This window comes from Tubulanus polymorphus, chromosome 5 (assembly GCF_964204645.1).
Source record: "Tubulanus polymorphus chromosome 5, tnTubPoly1.2, whole genome shotgun sequence".
Lineage (NCBI taxonomy): Eukaryota > Metazoa > Nemertea > Palaeonemertea > Tubulaniformes > Tubulanidae > Tubulanus > Tubulanus polymorphus.
Genome location: NC_134029.1, coordinates 12,283,436 through 12,305,973, shown reverse-complemented (window position 1 = coordinate 12,305,973; position 22,538 = coordinate 12,283,436). Strand labels below are relative to the sequence as shown.

Genomic DNA, 22,538 nt, shown 5'->3' with positions numbered 1-22,538 from the left:
GGGATGAAAATCTTACGCGGAAACTGCATTTGGATATCTATTTTTATCATTCTTGTGATTCGTGTAAATCCGTTGAGAAAATGGGGGGTACCTGGTAGTGGTTATAGGGTTCGAATTTTTCATCCACAGAAGTTGCTTTCAGAAATGTTGTGGATGGCGGAAGTGATCCACAGCAAGTCTAGCTCTCACCACAGCAAGTGCCTATCTTGAAAACAATACCCGGTTAATTATGTATTCCATGAACATTGAAAACTCTATATAAGAGTCAATGTTATTTGGTTACTTGACTTAAACGTTTAAATGTATATCAATTATAATATTGTCAAAAATATTTGTAAAAATTAAACACTCAAGATTAAATCATTAGAGTTGGGTCAGTTCATTATGATTTGTGATTGCAATTTAATAATTCATTACTAGATTATTGAAAGAACTTATTACATAGTTATATTCTGATGATCTATAATTTCTCAAAGATAGAATATGGCACTGTGCATAACTATTAAATTCAACTACTGAAGGAATGAATATTGGGCCTACATGTATTGGAAGTTTAAAAATTCAGATCAAAATTCATGTTAATAGTAGTTGTTTTTGTTAGGTGGCAGCACTGTACGGAGATAGTTGTTGATGCTAGCACAGGAAATATGCAAGGGTGGCAGCACCATGCGGCATACAGTAAAGGCATCAGCCGCTGTAACTTTCGATTTCATGTCAAACCTTTTAGAATTTTTACAGAAATTTGATTTCAAAGTGGTGTCAGTGATTGAAATAGTCAAAGGCATTTTAAAGAAAGTTAATACGCAACATTTTAAAGCCGTCGGTACAAAGATATGTCAACGACTATGTTCTAATACATCGTCGTCAAAAGCTGTCCATTCCCGTCGTGAAATTCGAACCCTGGGTTATAGTTTTGAGGAAAAGTTGTGAGTTGAGATCACTTAATGAACAGACAGTAAAAGCGTCTTATAAAACTGGTGCTACGATCACTAATTCTCTCATATACAACATTGTTTCGCGACATCGTCTAAAGCCACCTGTCAGCGCCACTTTCAACAAATCAATAATTGTATATAATAGCACTGCGCGGGAAATTTATAATTAGAATTTACGGCCGCGTTCATTCAATTATATCCAAAACATGAAACTACAGATTCGAATCTTAACTGATATCACTATATGTATCTAAGATTTGGATATTGTCGGAGCCATCCTTTTCATTGACTCCAGACATAAACAACAAATGATCGACCGCGTGTGGCAGCAGTCTTATTTTGTCATTAGTCAATGCTGGAAAATGGGCCTCAGATGCGCCAAAAACCCCTCGAAATTTCAAATTTACTTTTGGGATGGCCCCCAAACCCCCCGTAAGGGGCTTCGCACCTTCGGCGCTCGCAAATGCTGGCTATGCCAGCAGTTTGCCAAATAGTTTTATAGATTTCGGTTTTCAAACTACTCCATTTTCAATCCACGCACTTTGGGGAATAACCGCTTTAAGTATATCCAAAACATGAAACTACAGATTCGAACCTAACTGGTATCACTATATGTACCTAAGATTTTTCACACTACTCCGTTATAATCCCTGGTATTTAGCTAGTATTTAGAGGAGTAGGATATGTATCTAATCTTTTGAAGGCCAGGAGCATTGAATATTAGAAATATCAAGATTTTCAAGCATTTCACCAAGTGTCATTGAAACCCCTTTATTCAACAATTCATTAATTGATAATATTATTTTTTAATAGTGAACAGAAGTCTAAAGAAGAATTTGAAGGAATAGATAGTCAAAACCTGTTGACTTTACAAAGGTTGAAACAAAACCAACGCAAAGATTGTTTACAGGTAATCTACTCTTATTAAAATCATAAAAAAATTTTCCCTTTTCCTTAATTTTCCTGCATTAACGTACCGCTTATCATAATAAGCAGCTCGCTATCAAACACCATTTAACTTCTTAGCGTATCACGCAGATCTTGTCTTGGCTGTGGTGTTTAAACAATACAGATGACCTGTCTAAGTCGACTAATCTTCAAAACTATCCAGGCAGTGTTAGGTGATGCGCCGCTAATCATTGCATTTCTTGAGGCTTCGAACAAAAAAGGTGCTAATGATTGTACAGCGCATGCGCGCTGATCTAGTCTAACTCCTCGCGCGCGATATTCAGCACTAATGCCGAGAGTCTGGGGAGTGCTCCGGACACAACTTCGCGGTGAACTGTAGAGCTTTTGGAATTCGGATTAGGTCGGATCTTAGCAGATGTTCCCTGGGGATATCTTAGTACCCAGTCTATAAAACCGGCCCCAGAAAGTTATTTTAATTCAAAGCGAATTCTTCTGTAAAATCTGTACTCCCAAGTAATCAAAATGGCATAAATGTTGCATATGGTCTAGCTTGAAAAATAATTCATTTCTTAGAAAGTTGCTGCAGTTGGTAGTGAATTTGTCATAACATGGGCAATGAATGGTAGTGTATTTGGGTCTGCAGTAGCACAATCAACCCTGAACTGCGCGCCAATGAACCCTGAACTGCGAGCCACAGTGGTGAACATTTATGGCAAGCGCGCATATTCTAAATCTTGAAAATAAGGAATAGGTCTATAATGAATTATAAATGCTTAAATTATTAGAGTATATTTGCTGAAGCTTAATTTTGATACTGGACGTATCGGCCCCACTCCGCGCGGGTGCGCCACCGTGCGGGATTTACGCGAAGCAGCAAACACAAACATGGCCACTCTCTCAATTTTCAATGATAGAAATCGTGTGTGCATTTCAATTATTTCGGCTGTTAGGGTTTTAAGGCACAATATAAGTTGATGATGTGATATGGCGATGTTAATTAATGATAATTCCGCAGTGAAGCTAGTCACGAACGGTGCCGATTGAGTGTACAGCTGCCAAAAACACTGAAATGTGCGTAGTTGCGTAACTATTTGCAGTGGATTGCAGACGAAACATGAAGCCTTAACGACCGTTTAAAAAAAAATTATACCAATCGCAATTGTAAAATAAAAATGAGATAGAACCTAAGTTAAAATTCTGGCCATTTCTAAAATGTTATTACTAATTTTTAGTCAGTGCCGAACGTTTAGTTTTCCAACAATAATGAGGGGTGGTAGGTAGTCATGCAATTAAAGTCATCATTTATTACACGTTACTTCCGTGTTGTTGAAAATCTCGCGAGTCCTGGACCAAACCCCAATGAACAATGTAATCTGTGTGCTGGCCACAAATGCACACAGATCACACTACACTACCCATTACACACTCCAGTACCCACAGCTTTCATATATCCATCCAAATATTTAGAGTGTCTTTCTTCCTGGATTAAACATGCACCATCATGTAAATTTAGGAAAGTCCATATTAAGAATTTTGTTTCTTGTTTGTGATCTGATCCTCTGTTACCAGCCATAGCTCTTATTCCAGTTTGCTCCCCTCAATCACATATTAGAATTTTCGTAATACAATCATCATCCTGATGATGTATGATGCTCCGTATGGTTGGCATTTGTGTCAAAATCTAACTTCACGTGTCTCCAGATTTAAACCCGATTAATGAATGAAGGTGATTTTTTGTACGATATTATATCATCATGTTTTCCTAAATGCCTGAAAAGTGCCTAATCCTATCATTCTGGGATTTTATATGATTAGGAATAACCCCTCTAAAGCCAGTTGTTTGTGGCACCTTTTTTATGTGAAACCGGATATTTTTGTGTGTTATATGGTACATCTTAAAATTAACTTAATGTAATCTGCGCATTGTTCACGTGTTGATCACGTCGCATTCTCGTTTATCGAAAATTAGCTTTGAAGTCGGTACCCTTGATTCATTTTGATGTGCTAGACCTGACAACCCATTAGCACTTATGCCACCCGTATCCACCCTGCCTATTACTCCTCAAGCCATCCGAATCTGCCCAGGCATTTTTTTCGTATGCTGCACAAAACGATTATAGTTGGATTCGAACCCAATAGCTTATGATAAACTAGACACCTATTTCCGCGAAATAGCGAACATAAATCAACATCCTCCTATTTCAATTTCTTGAGTATTTCGAGTATGAACATGACAGATCTGAGAGCTCACTTCAAATCCAAGTAAGTTTGGATGAATTTCGGGGAGCCAAAAGGACACCATTTTGGTGGCCCACCTCATCAAATCATACATCATATGAAAGCCGTGACTATTTACTACAAAATAAAACAACTTGTAATGCATTGAAATAAACAGCCTATGAGCTATTTTCCCTTGAATTTTTTGAGGAGTAATTGACACTACATAATGAAATTCCTGAGTGCTTATGGGTTAACTGTTACTTCGTGCTGCACGGAAATGATCTAAATAGGGATTCGGTAATGCAAACAAACATTTGAATAAGCACTGGGTGAATTGCGTAAGCTGCATCATCCAATGACCTTGTATCCTTTGTATAACCTCTTCCTATTCTAAAACTATAACGAAAAGCAAGTTATTTGATTACGAATGGTAAACACCACTCTCTTTTTCCCAAGTGTTTTCCCGTTTCGAGATACTGATGCTACGAGACACGAGTGCACTAAAGGCTGTGCACCGAAAATAACTCAAATTGCTGTGATATGCTTTCTAAACCCAGTCATAATGAATTATGCTATCGGGATTAACATACAGATTACCCACAAATGGTCCTTATTTCAAGTTTGTGGTATCAATGATGGTAGAATAATTTTTCTCTTTTAGGGTACGCTGTCAGGTTCTGTTCTTGCTACTGACCGCTTGATGAAGGAATTACGTGAAATATATCGGTCGGACAGCTATAAAAATGGTAATGTGATTATGATCAAATTGTATTGCATCGTACTCTGCACTCGAGTACCTGGTCTTGTTTTCCCCAGAATCCCACGGCATGAATTTGTTTTGCCAGTTTTTTGAAAAACGTTTTGCCTGCAAACGATAAAACATTCAATGGACACGGGACGAAAAACGTTTTCGACTTCACTAAACATTTTCGCAAATCAAGCAGTGTTTGTTTTGTGATAAACTTTTTTCTGACGAAAGACGTTTTTCTGTTCAGCGTTTTGTATTTTGACTCCCTGGCACACGGCATAACAAAAAACATCGAAAACATTTTTTCATGAGGAAAAAATGTTTTTTCGATGCAGTGTGCAGCGGGCGTCATTAGCGATTTTCTGACCTGATGAAATGAAAATTATTGTAGTCCCTAATATTATTTGTCTCCTTTTGAGGCTTCCCTGTCATTCCCTCTCATATTGGTTGGAAAATGAAAACAGTCTATTGTGCTTAGTTTCTAAGCACTTACACATACTATATTTCTTTGATAATCATGGTAAGTGGTGCCATCTATACATTTTTGTAATGTCCACAATTGTTGAAATTTAGGTGTAGATTATCATCTATACCTTAATCCTAAAAACAAGTAACCAGAGCGCACTACTATATGCCGTAGTGAACGATCAATCAACTTTTAAGTCAATATCCGCCAGTGTAACACTGCACAGTGCAAAGTTAGGTTGATAGTAAGGGTCAACTGAGGTGCGTGCCTGTAATGCACAAATTACAGGCTATGTGGTCACTTATTGTCTTGATCTTTGGTTGATAGATCTACCCTAGATACATCTTCTGCCTAGTAACTGGCCTGATCAAAATCAAGATAGCCAACTGGCAGCCTAAGTTGTTCGCCAAAATCTGCACTTATTACACATTTGTGAACTTTTCATGGGAAAATTTAAAATACTTTAATCAATGATCATGATCTTTCACATATGCTTTTATCCCCCAATGGGGCAAATTGGGTTGATCTCTTTTGTGCTCGAGGTCTTTTTTTCCTGAATTCTGAGACCTATATCTTCCGAGTGGGTTGCCATTTTTCATTGAATGAGAAAGGCTCTTAAACATAGCAGACAGATTCTTTGATCAGTTCGGCGTGACGCAATTGGCAGCCATCTCTCCTCATTTGTGGATAGAGAAACTTCTTTTTTTAAGGAAAATATCAACAGGTCTTTAGATCTGATAAATGTTATTATCACTGTTATAGGAGTCATCTCACAAAAAGCTATAAGCTAGAATAAATTTGATATTTGAAATGTTTTATTATTAAATCATCACACACAGGTTGCCAAGTAGGGATTTAAACACTGGAAAATCTAACTTTCATGGATTAGAAGCCATGATTTAGATTAATGCGGGCATAATATAGCATTGTAACAATCTTGTAAAATATTCCAATTTCTTGAACCCATAGAAATTGATGTGGTAATTTATGATTTTTGTTTATTAACTATAAAATAAAGTCAAATTTCAACTACCAACTATAAAATATTTTTGCTTTTGAAGTTGATAGACCTACTCAGACATGCAGAAGAGATAATAACCAGATTAAAAAACCTACCGCATAACAACTTAAAATATTGAATACGAAAATCACAAATTAATCAGTGTGAAGGAACAACTAAGAACGGAACCCAGTTTCACAACACGAATTCATTCAAATATTGAATACGAAAATCACAAAATTAATCAGTGTGAAGGAACAACTAAGAACGGAACCCAGTTTAACCACACGAATTAAACTTTTTTGTGAAACTGGGTCCTTCTGAGTTATTCTTTTGTGATTGACAATCTGTGAGAGTTTGAAACGATTTTATATGAATAACTGTGAATAAATTTTTTTTAAATGTGGCTTTGTATATAATGGGTAGAGAGATGGACTCTGAAGACATGTTATATGAAATGTTCAACAATATTCACAGCATTTCAAAGAGTTTTTCTCGCAATCAATTCTTTCATGACAAACCTCACATCACATTTTTCTATAAGTTTCATAATAAAATAAACGATTCTGACAAGATCCAACAATTGTCTTGTGGATATCTTTGCGAAATTTAAATGCATCAACTTTCCGACTGATCAGAACACCCAATGCAAAGCAACTAGCATACCAACAAGTGAAAGTGCCACAATTCGAATTGTCCGTTTTACTCATCATTGTGTGATATGGGGAGCTCAGAATAAGCATAGACACATCTTCCTTTTGCAAGATGTACTTAGAGACAAGTTCATTTATCAAGGTGGAGAATTCCACATGGGCTGATCTACTATTATCAATATCGACATCATTTTTAGCTGGGTCTATGAAGAACTGAATGTTTTTCTATTAAAAAAAACAAGGGAGTCCAATGACTACCAGAACAATTCCCTGGAACCACAGTTATGTTGGTTAGATCTGAGATTTGTCAGACACATCTGACAATTATTTGCTGAAACAGCAACCATTGTACATGATGGAATGGGCAATAAATAATCATGGGTAGAGGTTAGTTTGTATAGATAAGAATCAATGATTTCATCAGAGCCATCCTTCGCAAAATTCTACATCAATTGATTTCAACAATATCAATTCTCCCCTAGAATAGGCTCTATAGATTTCAAATGATACAAGCACAAGTTCATTGGACCTATTTTCCGTACACCTGGTCTCTAATTTTTCAGTCTCATCCAGAGCAGACTTTTGGTGCGAATGGCTGGACAACAAAGACGTTGAAACGTTTTCAAGTCCATCTTGCTATCACCGTGATTAATAACTTGCTTTGGGAGTCGATAACTCTCATTAGAAACTTTCTTGGGCTCTGATATTTACACACATTTAATGCAGTAATAAAATCTAGGTTCCTTTCGTATATTGGCTATATCAGTTGTCGTTTTCTTCGTTTTATGATTTTATTTAATCGGTTTTGTTATTTCATCAGCGCACACCAACCTTGGCTGAGTGTGCATGATCAGTCTTGAAATTGGTATTCATGAGTGGCATAGCGCTGATGACCATTCAATTCATTCTTTATTGACATGATTTCATTTCACAATAAAACACTTACTTTCCTTTTTGGTTTACCTTTGTCAGCGATATGAGGTTGGCATTGAGCCAATTCATGTAAAATCGCGGTACGTTTTTTATGTGAGCATTTGTTTCATTGGTTCTCGGCTTAAACGACGTATAATCGATGCGATTGAAGACATGGCGAAGCTCCGTCGATGTATATGGTCAACTGAGTTAAACTTCTACGAAAACTGTTTTTGGCGGGAAAATTCTTAGCTCTCGCGTATGAAATTGCAATGACCTCGATTGGGGGGCGTCGTCTCTACGAGCGAATGGGATTGGCTGTTTTTGGGATATACGGGAATTCCGGCGCTACTAAGATAATTATGGGAAAGCCATGGAATGGCGTTCGTTTCATTGGACTAGGTGCCGTATACGTGCGAATCTTAAATGCTCATTGCTGGTGAGGATGTAATTATTTCACACATCCGCCATAGGTATTGTTTCATTTTAATACCCGGTGATTGTTTTGATTGACATTGAAGTGTAAGCGAACATTCACTTACACGAGGCCTCCACCTGTGCGCGCAGAGTGCAACACGACACACACACAAGCTCGTACAGTACACTACTCAAGGTGATGCTGTAACGCGTGCGCGTTTGACATGAAAATAGGCTGAATAATCGTAGCAGAAGATGAGCGCTGTGTTTTCTGTTTGATAGAATCTGTAATAAATTTTAATTTTTTGGGACCTGAAAATATTAAGCAGCAAACTAAAAGTATAGGTTGAGGTCTGAATATTGTAGTTGTACATTCCAGGATTTAAAACGATCTAATAACCAATTTCTTCTGTACCGGTATTTTAACTTCCGCGGCCAAAATTGGAAGAGGTTTCCATGACCCAATATTCAGCCACCCTCTGATATGTTACATCATATGAATTTTAGGCCATCCCATATTAATGGTCTGTTTGCCGTAACCCGACCGACCCGACTTTAACGGTACCGAGTGAAAACTTTTTTTCTGCGATTCATTGAAATAAATTTTATTTTTTATAAAAACGGCCGACCGACCCACTGCCTACGTATGAGCTACGTATTATATATGTTTGAATTCAAGTGTGCATCGTGTGAAAACATGCCTTGTCAATGTGGCCTAATTTAAGTTTTCCAGGAAACTGGCAGTGTTCCAATAAGCTGCCATTCATTCTCATAGTGACTATATCAAAGCTGGTAACGTAAAACCGTGCACATATTCAATGTACGGTTTCATTTTTAACACAGAGATGACGCTCTGGACGAAGTTTTTATAATTTTAGAATAATTCTTGAACGTTATTAGACAAATTTCCCGTGCACAGCGAAGATGATTTTTGCGATATTGTTTCCAAGTTAAAGGCTGATGAATTTGTTTTTTTTGCCCAAAAATTTAGCAAAAAAAATTTTTTCCTACTTACCGACTCATCCTGAAAAGTTGAGTCGGTGTTACGGCAAACAGACAATTATTTTGGGATGGCCTTATTTGAATATTTTTTTCATATTGTGAAACGTATTTTTTTGGAAAATATGAAATAATTTCCCTGCCACGCCTACCTGTACCCTACGTATAATCAAAAAACGAAAAACAGTACAGATTAAGACTCACCGAGTTTATGGATATCATATAAATTTTAGTGTAGATAGCTAAAGATCAGGAGATCTGAACAGGACAGCACTCACATGGCAAGTGTCTGTGAAAAATACCCAAAACCCTTTATATTGAAATTCTGTATTCGTATATAAGCTGCTTTTACAGCGATCGATTAAGCGTAGTATACTGATCAGGACATGTTAAATCTACTATTCATGAAAATCTAAATCCATGTATATACAGTGAATAGTGAACTAAATAAAAAGATAAACCCTAACCTAATAATTAAACACAGGTTAACGGACGACGAAGTACATTATTTCTCGTCTGAACATAGCAGATTCGGGCTTGACCATTTTTGTCACTGATCACGTTAATTATTTTTCCCAATGACCAAGAACCTCTAATTTTGCTGTCTACAATGAGTAAATAAATTGAACTTGTTTCCAACTTTTTCTAGCATAATTATCCGATTCAATGAAAACACCTGGCGGAAACGAAGTCATGGGCCGTAAAACAAGGATATCATATGGTGACAAGGGTGTCAATTCATTCGGGTCATCTGAGACTTTCGTTATCGGTCAGGAATTCAAAATACATTCGATCTCGCAGAAAAACGCGCTGATTCCCTCATCATCGAAGCAATATACTCGCTCTTTTAAAAGTGAAAACATCAATCTTCTCACCGAACGGATTAACCTTTCCCAAACTCCACCAAAATGGGAAGCACTGGGTGGATTGAAGTGCCACTCTATGTTGATTTGGGCTAATTTTTCTTTTAATACTGACTGATTCCATCTGTCTATTTCTAAACGAAAATCTTTCTCCGAACTCACAAGATTGGTACCGTTATCCGAGTGCAAAGACTTTATGCTACCACGTCGTGCTCTAAATCTACGAATACAGTTGATACAGGAATTCATATCTAGTGATGCAGCAACTTCCAAATGTGTAGCTCTGGAAGATAAGCAAGTAAAAAGTACTCCATATCGTTTTACTTTTGTGCGACCCCTTTTTACTTAAAACGGTCCAAAGTAATCAACACCTGTATGCATGAAGGGTGGGTCTACAGCTAATCTTTCAGGTGGTAGATTTGCCATTTTTTGCTCATTACATCTTCCTTTATATTTGATACAATTAACGCACGATGACATTAGTTTTCTTAGAATACGGTTGGCTCCTATGACCCAATAGTTCTGCCGTAAATGCGATAGGACTGCATTCTTTCCCAGATATCCGACAGTATGCACATGAGTGTGTCGAATTAATTTCTTTGCCAGAGTTGACAACTTTGGAACTACAATAGGATGTTTCTCGTCATAAGGTATTTGTGCATTTTCCAATCTGCCTCCAACCCGTGTCAGACCATTTTCAACGAACGGATCCAACTAATAGAGTGGGCTCGACCTTTTAACGGTTTTGCCGCTAGCCAGACGATTGTACTCTTAGCTCTAGTAGTGCTGTTGCTCGCCTTGAAGTAGTATACACTCAGCTTTTTTCAGAGATTCTAAATTCAAGGTTACGAAGTTTTTCCCTTCTTGAGAACGTTTCAGGATCTTTTCTACTTCAGAACGACGTTCAGGTTCTACTGGTGTATCGATAGAAAGACCAATATCGTTTTCGTTCGGTGGCTTTCCAGCAAAGGAAATCCTTTACTCGAATGAAATGAGTGACAAAACGTCTTAATGTTTTCCAAGAGCATTTTCTGGCGTGTCATCAGCGAAAGCAGAGCACACGTCACCTTTAATTCACTATCATCGCCATATATATTTGTTTGCGAACTTAGGTCCACTGGCCACTCTGACTCCGGTTTATGCAGGAAATGAGGGCCCTGAAACCACAACTCAGGATTAGGATCGTCTAATTTCTTTCCTCTTGATGCTTTATCAGCAGAGTTCATACACGAATTAACAAATCTCCATTGTTCAGGAGATGTCACCTCTCGGATAAGTGATATTCGATTTGCGACAAACGTTTTGAATCGACTGCTTTCATTTCTAATATATTTTAATACCGACGCACTATCACTCCAAAAGAAGCTTTCAATGAACTTCAGATCCAGTTCCCTCTGGAGTACGACATGCATCTTGACGCTCATAGCAGCTGAATTGAGTTCCAAACGTGGAATAGTTACTTTTTGTTTTACCTTTGTCAGCGATATGATGTTGGCATTGAGCCAATTCATGTAAAATCGCGGTACGTTTTTTTATGTGATCATTTGTTTCATTGGTTCTCGGCTTAAACGACATATAATCAATGCGATTGAAGACATGGCAAACCTCCGTCGATGACATGGTCAACTGAGTTAAAATTCTACGAAAAACTGTTTTTGGCGGGAAAATTCTTAGCTCTCGCGTATAAGATTGTAATGACCTCGATTGGGAGGCCTCGTCTCTACGAGCGAATGGGATTGGCTGTTTTTGGGATATATTGGGAATTCCGGCGCTACTAAAATAATTATGGGAAAGCCATAGAATGGCGTACGTTTCATTGGACTAGGTGCCATATACGTGCGAATTTCAAATGCTCATTGCTGGTGAGGATGTAATTATTTCACACATCCGCCATAGGTATTGTTTCATTTTAATACCCGATGATTGTTTTGATTGACATTGAAGTGTAAGCGAACATTCACTTACACGAGGCCTCCACGTGCGCGCGGAGTGCTGCACGACACACACACAAGCTCGTACAGTACACTACTACAGGTGATGCTGTAACGCGTGCACGTTCGACATGAAAATAGGCTGAACTGATAACCGTAGCAGAAGATGAGCGCTGTGATAAATTGTGTAATAAATTGTTATTTCTTGTGACCTGAAAATATTAAGCTGACCGACCCGACTTCAAAGGTACCGAGTGAAAACTTTTTTCTAGGATTCATTGAAATAAATTTTATTTTTGATAAAAACAGCCGACCGACCGACGCACTACCGATGTATGAGCTACGTATGTTTGAATTCAAGTGTGCATCGTGTGAAATGCCTTGACATGTGGCCTTATTTAAGTTTTCCAGGAAACTGGCAGTTTTCCAATAAGCTACCATTCTTTCTCATAGTGACTATATCAAAGCTGGTAACTTAAAAGCACACACTATTCAATGTACTGTTTCATTTTTAACGCAGAGATGACACTCGCGTGACATTTTTACGCGTGATTTCATTGGAGCAAGGGCACATAATAACGCACACACGTCCGTTTTAGGGGCAACCTGCAATGTTCCCTATTGCATAGAACCAAGGTACCCCCTACTACAATTGAGGACTAGAAACTATGTTTCACTCTTGCCATGAGTGACACACTTGACCACAGTACATCCTTACACCTATGCCTGTCAATGAACAAAAATAATCAGATAGGGCTTTAAAAATTATTTGGAAAACCAGTTGCAGACAAAAAATGGTAGAAAAAAGCAATGTCAAAAAGCAAATGATACAGCGAAAAAAGCCAGCAATAGTGTATAGGCCTACATGAAATTGCATATTTTTAATCTTAGAAATATCAAATTAATTGATTTAAATTGATAGTGTTAGTGATTGGCGAGTGACTGTTGATAATTGGTAGGCAGCCAGCTTAAGAACACATTATTGCTATTAGGCCACTCAAACTAATTGTCTCTGCAAGTCTCTCTGTGAGTTCACCGAAAAAAGTTTTTCACCTTGTGTATATAAAATTTGTCTAATAGTCTAGATAAAAAGATCCAGAGCATCACGATGTGTTCAAAACGAAACAATCCATCGAATATACACTACCAGCTTTACAATTCACTGAGAACCTTAGTGTCAGTGGTATATCGCTAATGCGACCCCTGACACCAAGTCGCGGAAGCCATATACGCGGTGATTTTAAATTCTTTTTGATTCAACTCTAATTATATCATCACTACTCAGCTCTCATTCAACCGATTTCAAAAAATAAACGATCATTGCAAACCTCTGATCTTTCTTGTTCTTACTGTTCTGTTTATTTAGTCATTTTGTCATCGTATTTTGTATGAAATGATTTTTCATGACTTGTCAAATATCCACGAGTCGCGCAGAGCGGTATCTATTGTTGTGTTGATAAGATATTGATTTTTTCATGCGGGTGAGTCTCGCGAGGAACCGTTTTTTAGTAAAACAAAAGCGGTACTAAAATATTTCTAGAGGTAATTACCAGCCACTTGAACTTCAAATATATCTTCTTTGGAGTGTAAACAATGAAAAGATAACAACATAAGGTCAGTGTAGGTAGTTTATTTATTGAAATCGGATGAGTAGTTGCCGAGTACTGAGTGGTTAAAGTGCCGACTGAGCGCCAGTCGGCAATTTCGACGTAAAATAACGACTACGTGACTGGGTGGGTGGTTCACGCGAGCTCTTTAGTATAGGCAGTATACGGAGCTCCGTGAACCGGCCATTCTCAGGACTGCGTGAACTTTACAAAGGCAGTCGCTAGAATGATTGGCAGTAGTTTGGAAGGCAGCCAATTTCTTGGAACTAAAGCTAGGCCACGCGTCTGAGGCACGTTTTCACACGATGCACACTGACTGCAGTACATTTAAATATAACCACTGATCACATGAGCTACTATCGTTGATATCATACGAGATATTTCATAGCCGTCGCACGATTCTTACTAACAGTCGGGTGTGAAAGCTTATTTTGAAAGCCCTGACTCATTACTCGTGACTCGAGGGCGGACCTACGGCAAGTGATGAGGGCACAAGGGCGAGCATGGGACACATCTGATGGACACAAGGGCGGCTATTTTCGGGGGCGGGGCGGACCGCCCCTCCATTTTTGGCTAGTCGAAGCACTGATCATACTCACTGATCATACTGCTAAATCGAAGGCCATCTGACGAAGACCTATGTAGGAACAACTAGGCGATGAAACTGCACCAAACAGGTGAACGGTCATACGAAAAATCTGAGGTTTGGAGTCTAAATTGCCATCAGGCACCAGTAAAATCTTAAACAATCACGATCCTTTTCAGGTACCTGGACCTGATAGAACATCTTCTCTACGTCGCCCATGATAGCTACATTTTCCATTCTGAATCGAAGCAGTTCGCCCAGTAGATTGCTGGTCAAATCGGGACCTGGGAGTAATACATCATTCAATGAAACTCCATTTAAACGTGCCGTGCAGTCAAAAACTACTCTTATTTTTTTCTTCTGTCCATGGTAGACGCCATGATGTGGTATGTACCATACCCGTCCATCATCACGGTTCTAGTCTTTCTCAGGAACTAACTCTGCGTAACCTCTCTTTAAGATCGTTGCCATGAAATTATCATAATCAGCTTTAAACTGCAGTTGATCTCATAGCTCTCGTTCTAAGCTTTTTAATCTTTTCAAAGCGAGATCCTTGTTGACTGGTAATTTGATATCATCATCTCTAAATGGCAATTCAATAACGTAATGGCCTTTAAGTTGAATAGAATGATTAACCTTTTTTAGAAATGCCATATCATTCTGCGAATTTTCTGCTTTCTCATCCAAGGCTGGCTACGGAAAATCAAAATTCATTGCCTGTCTAACCATCCGATCCAGGTTCTGTTACTCCTTACAGTCAGAAATTATACGGGCATCAGTAGCGTATGATAAGTCAACTTGTTGCGAGTCATCTTGACGTACACCCCACGGAATCCATCCGAGTATCGTTCTTGTGACGTGAGGACTACCGTGTGGCCCTGCCAAACATTCTAACGGATAATACGCCTCTGCTACATTACCTCCAATTAGTAGCTCAATGCCGGAATCAATGACTGGGAGATCAATGCCTGTGAGATGAGGCCATTTTGTAGGTCCTCGGGTAATGGTATATGCAACCTCGATCCTGGAATAGTCAATTTCGTATCAGTTGTTGGTAAATCAAGGAAGGCTTTTTCGTTGAAATCACCAATTTGAATTCCTTTTAGACAAAAGGTTTCCATCGTAACTGATTCTCCCATGGTATCTAACTTAATTCTTTTCTTTTTTCCAGTAATACCCAATTTCTGCATGAGAGAAGTCGATCAAAAGGAGACATTGCTTCCGGTGTCCATGAAAGCATATGTTTCCAGACCAGTGCAACCATTAATACGAACTTTCACGGGAATTACTGCCATCTTGTAATTAGACTTCCCGTCATCATATTCCGAGAATGCATTAACCTTTGGTACCGCTGAAGTCTGTTGAGGAATCAATGAAGTTGCCTGTTGATTAAATCTTTCGATGTGAAGTATTGTCGGATGTAGTTTCTGACACTTTTTACAAACAAATCTTTTAGTACAGAAGCGACTGATGTGACCTTCACCTAGGCAGCCAAATCAGCGTGAACTAGTTCGTAAGAAGTTCTTCTTTTCTTTAAATGAGCATTCTTCAAACTTCTTGCAGCAACTAAGGCCATGATCTGAACCCCTACAGTACGCACAAGTCTTCGAATCGCCGCCAAATCCCGAAATTCGGATACTATCTTGCGTCTTATCGTAGGCAAAATTACTACTCATTCTAGGTTTCATCTGACTGAAAAGCATCGGCTTCCTCCGGCTACTTCCCATTGCATCGCGTCCATAAACGGGATCATTTGCCTTTTTGGACTCACGTTTTACGAAAGTGACCAAATCTCCAAAATGAACTGACTGTCCGGTGTCTCTTTTTTGCATGGCAATCGTTCGCCATCTATCGTGAAGGAATAGTAGCAACTTAGCGATTAGACGTTTCAAGTTTTTCGGATATTCGAGTATTCTTACCGCGTCGTTGCACCTCACTGTATTTTCGCACTCCACCAGGAATATAGAGAACTCATCTAACCTTTTCGGATCATCTGCCTTGACGTCAGGCCATTGCAGAGCTTTTGAAATAAATGCCTGGGCTATAAGCTGAGGATCCCCGTATCTTTCTTTCAACTCTCGCATGGCTGATTCAAATCCACGAGCACAGTCTAGATAACTGAAACCAGTCACGATTTTGTTGGCTTCGCCGATTGTTAACTGTTCAAGATAATTCAATTTTTAATCATAGTTATCAGATATTTCAATAACCATAACCTTGAACTGACGCATAAATCTATTGTATTCTAGGGGCTACCACTAAACTTCTTAATCTCCAACATAGGTTTTTTTAACTGGCGCACCATTTTCGACGTCCATGCTGATCCATCTGCGAATTCGTTCATCAGTTGTTCACAACCCTGTTCGTGTATCTCGGTCGACACCATAGGCCGACAGGGGATGAAAGGCTGTGATAGTGGATCCAATTGTGTCTTCACCATAACTGAACCAGTTTCCGAGAGATTCAGTGGATCAACGTTTTCACCTAGACTTTCTAAAACCTTAGATCGAGCACCCGCTACTGCTAACTACTGGTATTTATCTCTAGAGCCTCCTCCTCCTGTTTTAGGCGAAACTTCGTTTCATCCAAAGCCTGCTTTTTCCTTAGTGCCTCTGCCCGGGTAGTGAGCTCAGCAACGTGTTGGGCTTCTTTAATCTTTGCAGACATAATTGAACTACCAATCGAAGACTGCTGTGAACGGGAATCGAATGAATCTTTGCTTTTCTGCGACAGTACATCATCTTCCACTACAACGTGTATTGGTAACTGAACATTTTCTTTAAACCATTGTTCTGCCTCTGACTTGAATCGTTTGATGAACTCTTCCCTGTCATTAAATTTCCCTAAATATGCCTGGCGTTCTGAATCATCATAGCACTTGCACAGATCATCATGATACTGATAAAACGTCTTTATCAAAGTGAGCCATCGTTTATACTGAGGTTCAATGACATCACTTTTACAATCAGGGTCCATCAACATAGATTGAAGTAAATTTGTCTTTCTTTGAAGCTCCGAATATTTACTTTCCAATCTTTTCTCTTACGTGTCGATAGTATAACTGCGACCCTTTTCAGTAAAAGACTTCTTCCTACCTCGCCCCAATGATTCAGCTTTTTCGGCGCTGTCTTCTCCAGTCTCCACTACATGATCTTGACGTATCGGCCACCGCGCGGGATTTACGCGAAGCAGCAAACACAAACATGGCCACTCTCTCAATTTACAATGATAGAAATCGTGTGTGCATTTCAATTATTTTGGCTGTTAGGTTTTTAAGGCACAATATAAGTTGATGATGTGATATGGCGATGTTAATTAATGATAATTCCGCAGTGAAGCTAGTCACGAACGGTGCCGATTGAGTGTACAGCTGCCAAAAACACTGAAATGTGCGTAGTTGCGTAACTATTTGCAGTGAATTGCAGATGAAACATGAAGCCTTAACGGCCCTTTAGAAAAAAGTTATACCAATCGCAATTGTAAAATAAAAATGAGATAGAACCTAAGTTGTAATTCTGGCCATTTCTAAAATGTTATTACTAATTTTCAGTGCCGAACGTTTAGTTTTCCAACAATAATGAGGGGTGGTAGGTAGTCATGCTATTCAAGTCATCATTTATTACACGTTACTTCCGTGTTGTTGAAAATCTCGCGAGTCCTGGACCAAACCCCATTGAACCATGTGATCTGTGTGCTGGCCACAAATGCACACAGATCACACTACACTACCCATTACACACTCCAGTACCCACAGCTTTCATATATCCATCCAAATATTTAGAGTGTCTTTCTTCCTGGATTCATCTTCAAACTCGTAAATGATGTGGTAACCGACGACCAAAACAACACAATACATCGAAAATGAGAATTGCGCATAACATAGTAATTCCTTAATATTATATTGGTACCTAGGCATACTTAGTTACCATAATTAGTTGCAAAATTGTAGCTCATGCCATGTTCTATGATTGTGGAGAGTTTCAAGGTCATTGGGATTTGCATATGGTCACCAGAAGCGTTGATTAGTAGAATAACTTAGTATTTCCATTTTATATTGGTACTGAGGAATATATTGTTATCACAATCGATTACAAAATTGTAGCTGCTGACATGTGCTATGATTGTGGTGAGTTTCAAGGTCATTGGTTTTTGTATATGGTCACCAGGCTACGTTGAATATTGAAATTGTTGGATTGTTGAGTATTTAAAATTTTCCATGTGGGTATGGTGTCCCTGGACCCCTTACTATGTAAAAAATGTTGTTAATAAGCTGGATTCTTTATTTTTGTGATGAGTCATACATCATGGCTTAGATTAATCAGGATATCATGTTATCACAGCTTTCAAATGCCAGCAGAAATTAGATAAACTTGATTTGGATAACAAGACTGTTTATTTTAACTCTTTTCCTTTTGCACTTACCTTTATGGTTCATAAAAAGGTCCCATTAAATTTTCATGTATTTTTCTAAAAAAAAGTATTCTTTTAAAATCGATATAAATGGTACCCTATGTCGTGAAATCTGCCTTGTGTACAAATGTATGAGAGTACATCTCATACTGTATACAATGGCAGATTTGTATATTCTATATCTTATTATGTTGACTTATAAATACTGTCGCCATTTTCATTCCTTTTATTGCTTCTCTCTTTTCAGGCATTTACGATTTAGAACTAGTCAATGACAGTCTTTATGATTGGAACATTCGACTTTTCAAGTAAGTTCTCCAATAATACATTTTTTCCTCACTATCCACTGTTTACTATTTGAGTAAAATTAAATGTGATGATTCTTTCAGAGTGGATCCTGATAGTCCTCTTCATAAGGATCTAAACACATATAAAGAAAAGGAAGGTCGAGATCATATATTACTGAACTTCACATACAGAGTAAGTGATTAGTTACAAACAATGCAAACAACACGCAAGCCATCCTTTTTAATCATTTTACTCCTGCATTGAAAAATGATTTTAATCATTTTACTCCTGCACTGAGTCGCTGGACTGAAAATAATGGCCAAGATTCACAATGGAACAAAAATACGATTAACAACTACATAATCTGATTAACATCTTTGGAACTTCTATGTTCAATCAGGATTACAGCTATGTTGAATATGAGAAAAAAATAGTCAAAAGAAAATAACCAATCGATTGACCATATATGATAGAAAAAAGGCCACTTGTTGGCATCAATCCAACATTCTAAAAATGACCAAAAAATTTAGAGTTAGCAATATCCTGGTTTTTGAGCTGGTTGTCAGGAATATATTTTCCAGGTTGCTCTCGGTTCAAAGGAAAATGAGATGTGCACATTCGATACAATTGTATTTCACCTTCAGTATGAATGAAAATGGTACATAAAGACAAATTGACGTAAAGTCTTTAGTCCTGCCATTCACTGCCTGTACATTTGCTGGCAGATTTAGAATATTCGATGTACTACCATAACACAGTATGATGTGCCATTGCTTCAAGGCCCATAAGCCTCATTTTATACCGTACAATGAAATTTAAATAAATCGTCATTAAGATTGTATCTAATTGCTCTCCAAGTCAAGGAGTGGGAAAGTATTAATAATAAATATAGCTGCAAAGCAGCGATAACGGGATTTCTGACTAGTTGGTTGTAATGTTGTACTTAGATTTGGTCGAAATCAATTTTAAATCAGTAGATAAACGACAGTTTTTAGCCCATTTTGGACTTTAGTCCCAGCGGGCTATTGCGTTCACTTTTCATCCGTCCATCTATCCATGGACGGAATCCAGTTTTTTGGGGAAGTTGTTAAGATGCTTCAATGCAAAGTTTTAATATTTGGGTTAATGTTTGTATCTACCCTAGACACATCTTCAGCCCAAAAACTGTCCCTGTCAGAATCAAGATGGCCAACTGGCAGCCATTGTTGTTTGCCCAAATCAGCACTTTTTACATATTGTTGAGCTTTTTGAGAGAAATTTTGAAGATGCTTTGACCAATCACCTTGATCATTCATAGTATATTTGAATCGCCCAAGGTCCCATCAGCTTAAGAAAAATAAGGTTGATCGCAATCAAGATGGCGGTCCTGTGACCTCTTGTGCCCATTCCTGTAGCTTCCTACTGGTTTGCCATTTTTCAGTGCAATTTGTGATGGGTATTCTTTGGAAGGGGATCTTTTATACCAGACTACTTTGATCAGCCAATTATGATGCAATTGGCGGCCCTTGGTGTCATCAGTACTCATTTGTAGGTGGAAAAAAGTGCTTCCACATTATATTGATACCTACGTATTTTGTTACCACAATCATCTAGAAAGTTGTAGCCCATAACGTGTTCTATGATTGTGGTGAGTTTCAAGGTCATTGATTTTTGTATATGGCCACCAGGGGGAGTTGAATAATACAATAACTTAGTATATGTATATTATTTTCGTAAGCATATTTTGTTACCACAATCAATTGCAAAGTTGTAGCTCATGACATGATCTATGATTTTGGTGAGTTTTAAGGTCATTAGTTATTCTATATGGTCACCAGGGGTCGTTAAATAGTAGAATGACTTAGTATTTCCTCATTATATTGGTTACCATGATCAATCGCAAAGTTATAGCTCATGACATGTTCTATGGTTGAGTTGAGTTTCAAGGTCATTGGTTTTTGTATATGGTCACCAGGGGGCATTAAATACTGAAGTCGTAAGATTGTTAAGCATTTGAAACCACTTCCCAAGTGGGTATGGTGTCCCTGGACCCCTAGTTTTCATGGACCTTCGCGAAGTCCATTTTGCTATCGCATATGAAACTTTCTTGCTTTGGTACAAAATAACTTCAAAACGAGGCTTAGTTTATCTTCCAACCTAAACATTAAATGCAGTAATAAAATCTTTTACCCTATTGAATTTCATCGGAATGAGTTGCTTATTTATTAATTTAGTTATTTATTTGTTGTTGGAACTACATTTGTGTCCGAAGAATATATGCCCTATTACGTATATTCATGCTACACACACACACGCACACGCACACACACACACACACACACACACACACACACACACAGAGAGCTATGTAATGTCTATTCACAACGAGTTGATGTGCGGCTTTTTCTCCACATCAAAGAGCAGCTACTGCTGTGACCTGTCAGATAGTTGCTACACAAATGATCCATCACAGCTGCGCTGACCCACTGCAGCCCAGCGTCCACCAAGAGTGAATAACTACACACACACACACATAAAACTTGCATCTAATTCACTTTGTTCTTAAATATTACACAAGTCAATTTAAAATGCAAATGATTTCTACTTTTAACATGTAGTTTCCTCATAGCTCAGGAACTAGCTCGGAAAATAAATCCAGAGTCGTCGAGACTAGTCTTTGTGAATGTTTGCTTATTCAATCTTGCATAGTAACAAAGACGATGCATCAAAAACAAAGGTGGCTGACGTTGTCCAGTGTTTCCTGGCCTGATGGATGATATGGTTGACAAATTTATCATAAATATCGACGATGATTCCTTATCTGAATCAGATTCAAACTCTGAATATAATATGGATGCTTCCACGGATGATACGTTAAGTGACAAAAGACTGGAGTTCTGTGCCATCTTGTGATCCAGACATAGTGCCACTTCTATGAGTGAAAACCGCAAAAATAACTGTCTTTATGTTGTGTAAATATCTAGCTATGAAAATATGCTACTTGACATGTGTGAAACTAAGTAATGTGTCTTCTTTCCATTCATTGAATGCTTTGTGAAATAAGCAAAATCCTCGAAAATTCTGCCTGGCTTTGCCATCCATCAACTTTACGTCATCATCCAATAAGAGTGTATAAAACAACAAGACAAACTAAATTCTATATTCCTAAACTGACTACATGTTTTGTGAGATCTTGCAAGTTATTCACATTAGCTGAATCTGTGTACAAAACTATAGCAACAAGCCACTAAACTGGCTCAGCATGCACTCTGCCACTGAGTTCACTACTGTAAACTGATACCTCTGTGGTCAAAAAGCCGCACGCCAACTCATTCTGAATAGACTTCAGTGATTGCTCAGTTCACTACTGAGCGCTACATGCATGTATATGATGGGGGCCGATACATAAACGGCGTTATATTTTCCGTAATGTATTGTATCATATTGAATATACTGTGTTTATAGAAATTTACTGTAATGATATAAAGGACCATAGTGGTCTATTTCAATAAACTTAAACTTATATGAAAAGCGCGCCTCACGTGTGGCAGGAAACTGCAAATGATTCAACTGCCAAGGTTCGTCGTGGGCTGTAAAAGCAGTGAATAAGCATGG

At 38.2% G+C, this 22,538-nt stretch overlaps 1 protein-coding gene across 1 annotated transcript in view; it reads left to right on the top strand.

Annotated features, from left to right (window-relative positions):
* The window catches only part of LOC141905573 (ubiquitin-conjugating enzyme E2 Q2-like), a 141,334-nt gene that overhangs the window by 89,311 nt on the left and 29,485 nt on the right, over positions 1–22,538 (top strand). The window contains exons 5-8 of the mRNA XM_074794489.1: positions 1,749–1,845; positions 4,726–4,810; positions 18,904–18,964; positions 19,046–19,136. Of these exons, the coding sequence (XP_074650590.1) occupies positions 1,749–1,845; positions 4,726–4,810; positions 18,904–18,964; positions 19,046–19,136 (334 nt within the window). The remainder of the gene's footprint in view (positions 1–1,748; positions 1,846–4,725; positions 4,811–18,903; positions 18,965–19,045; positions 19,137–22,538) is intronic.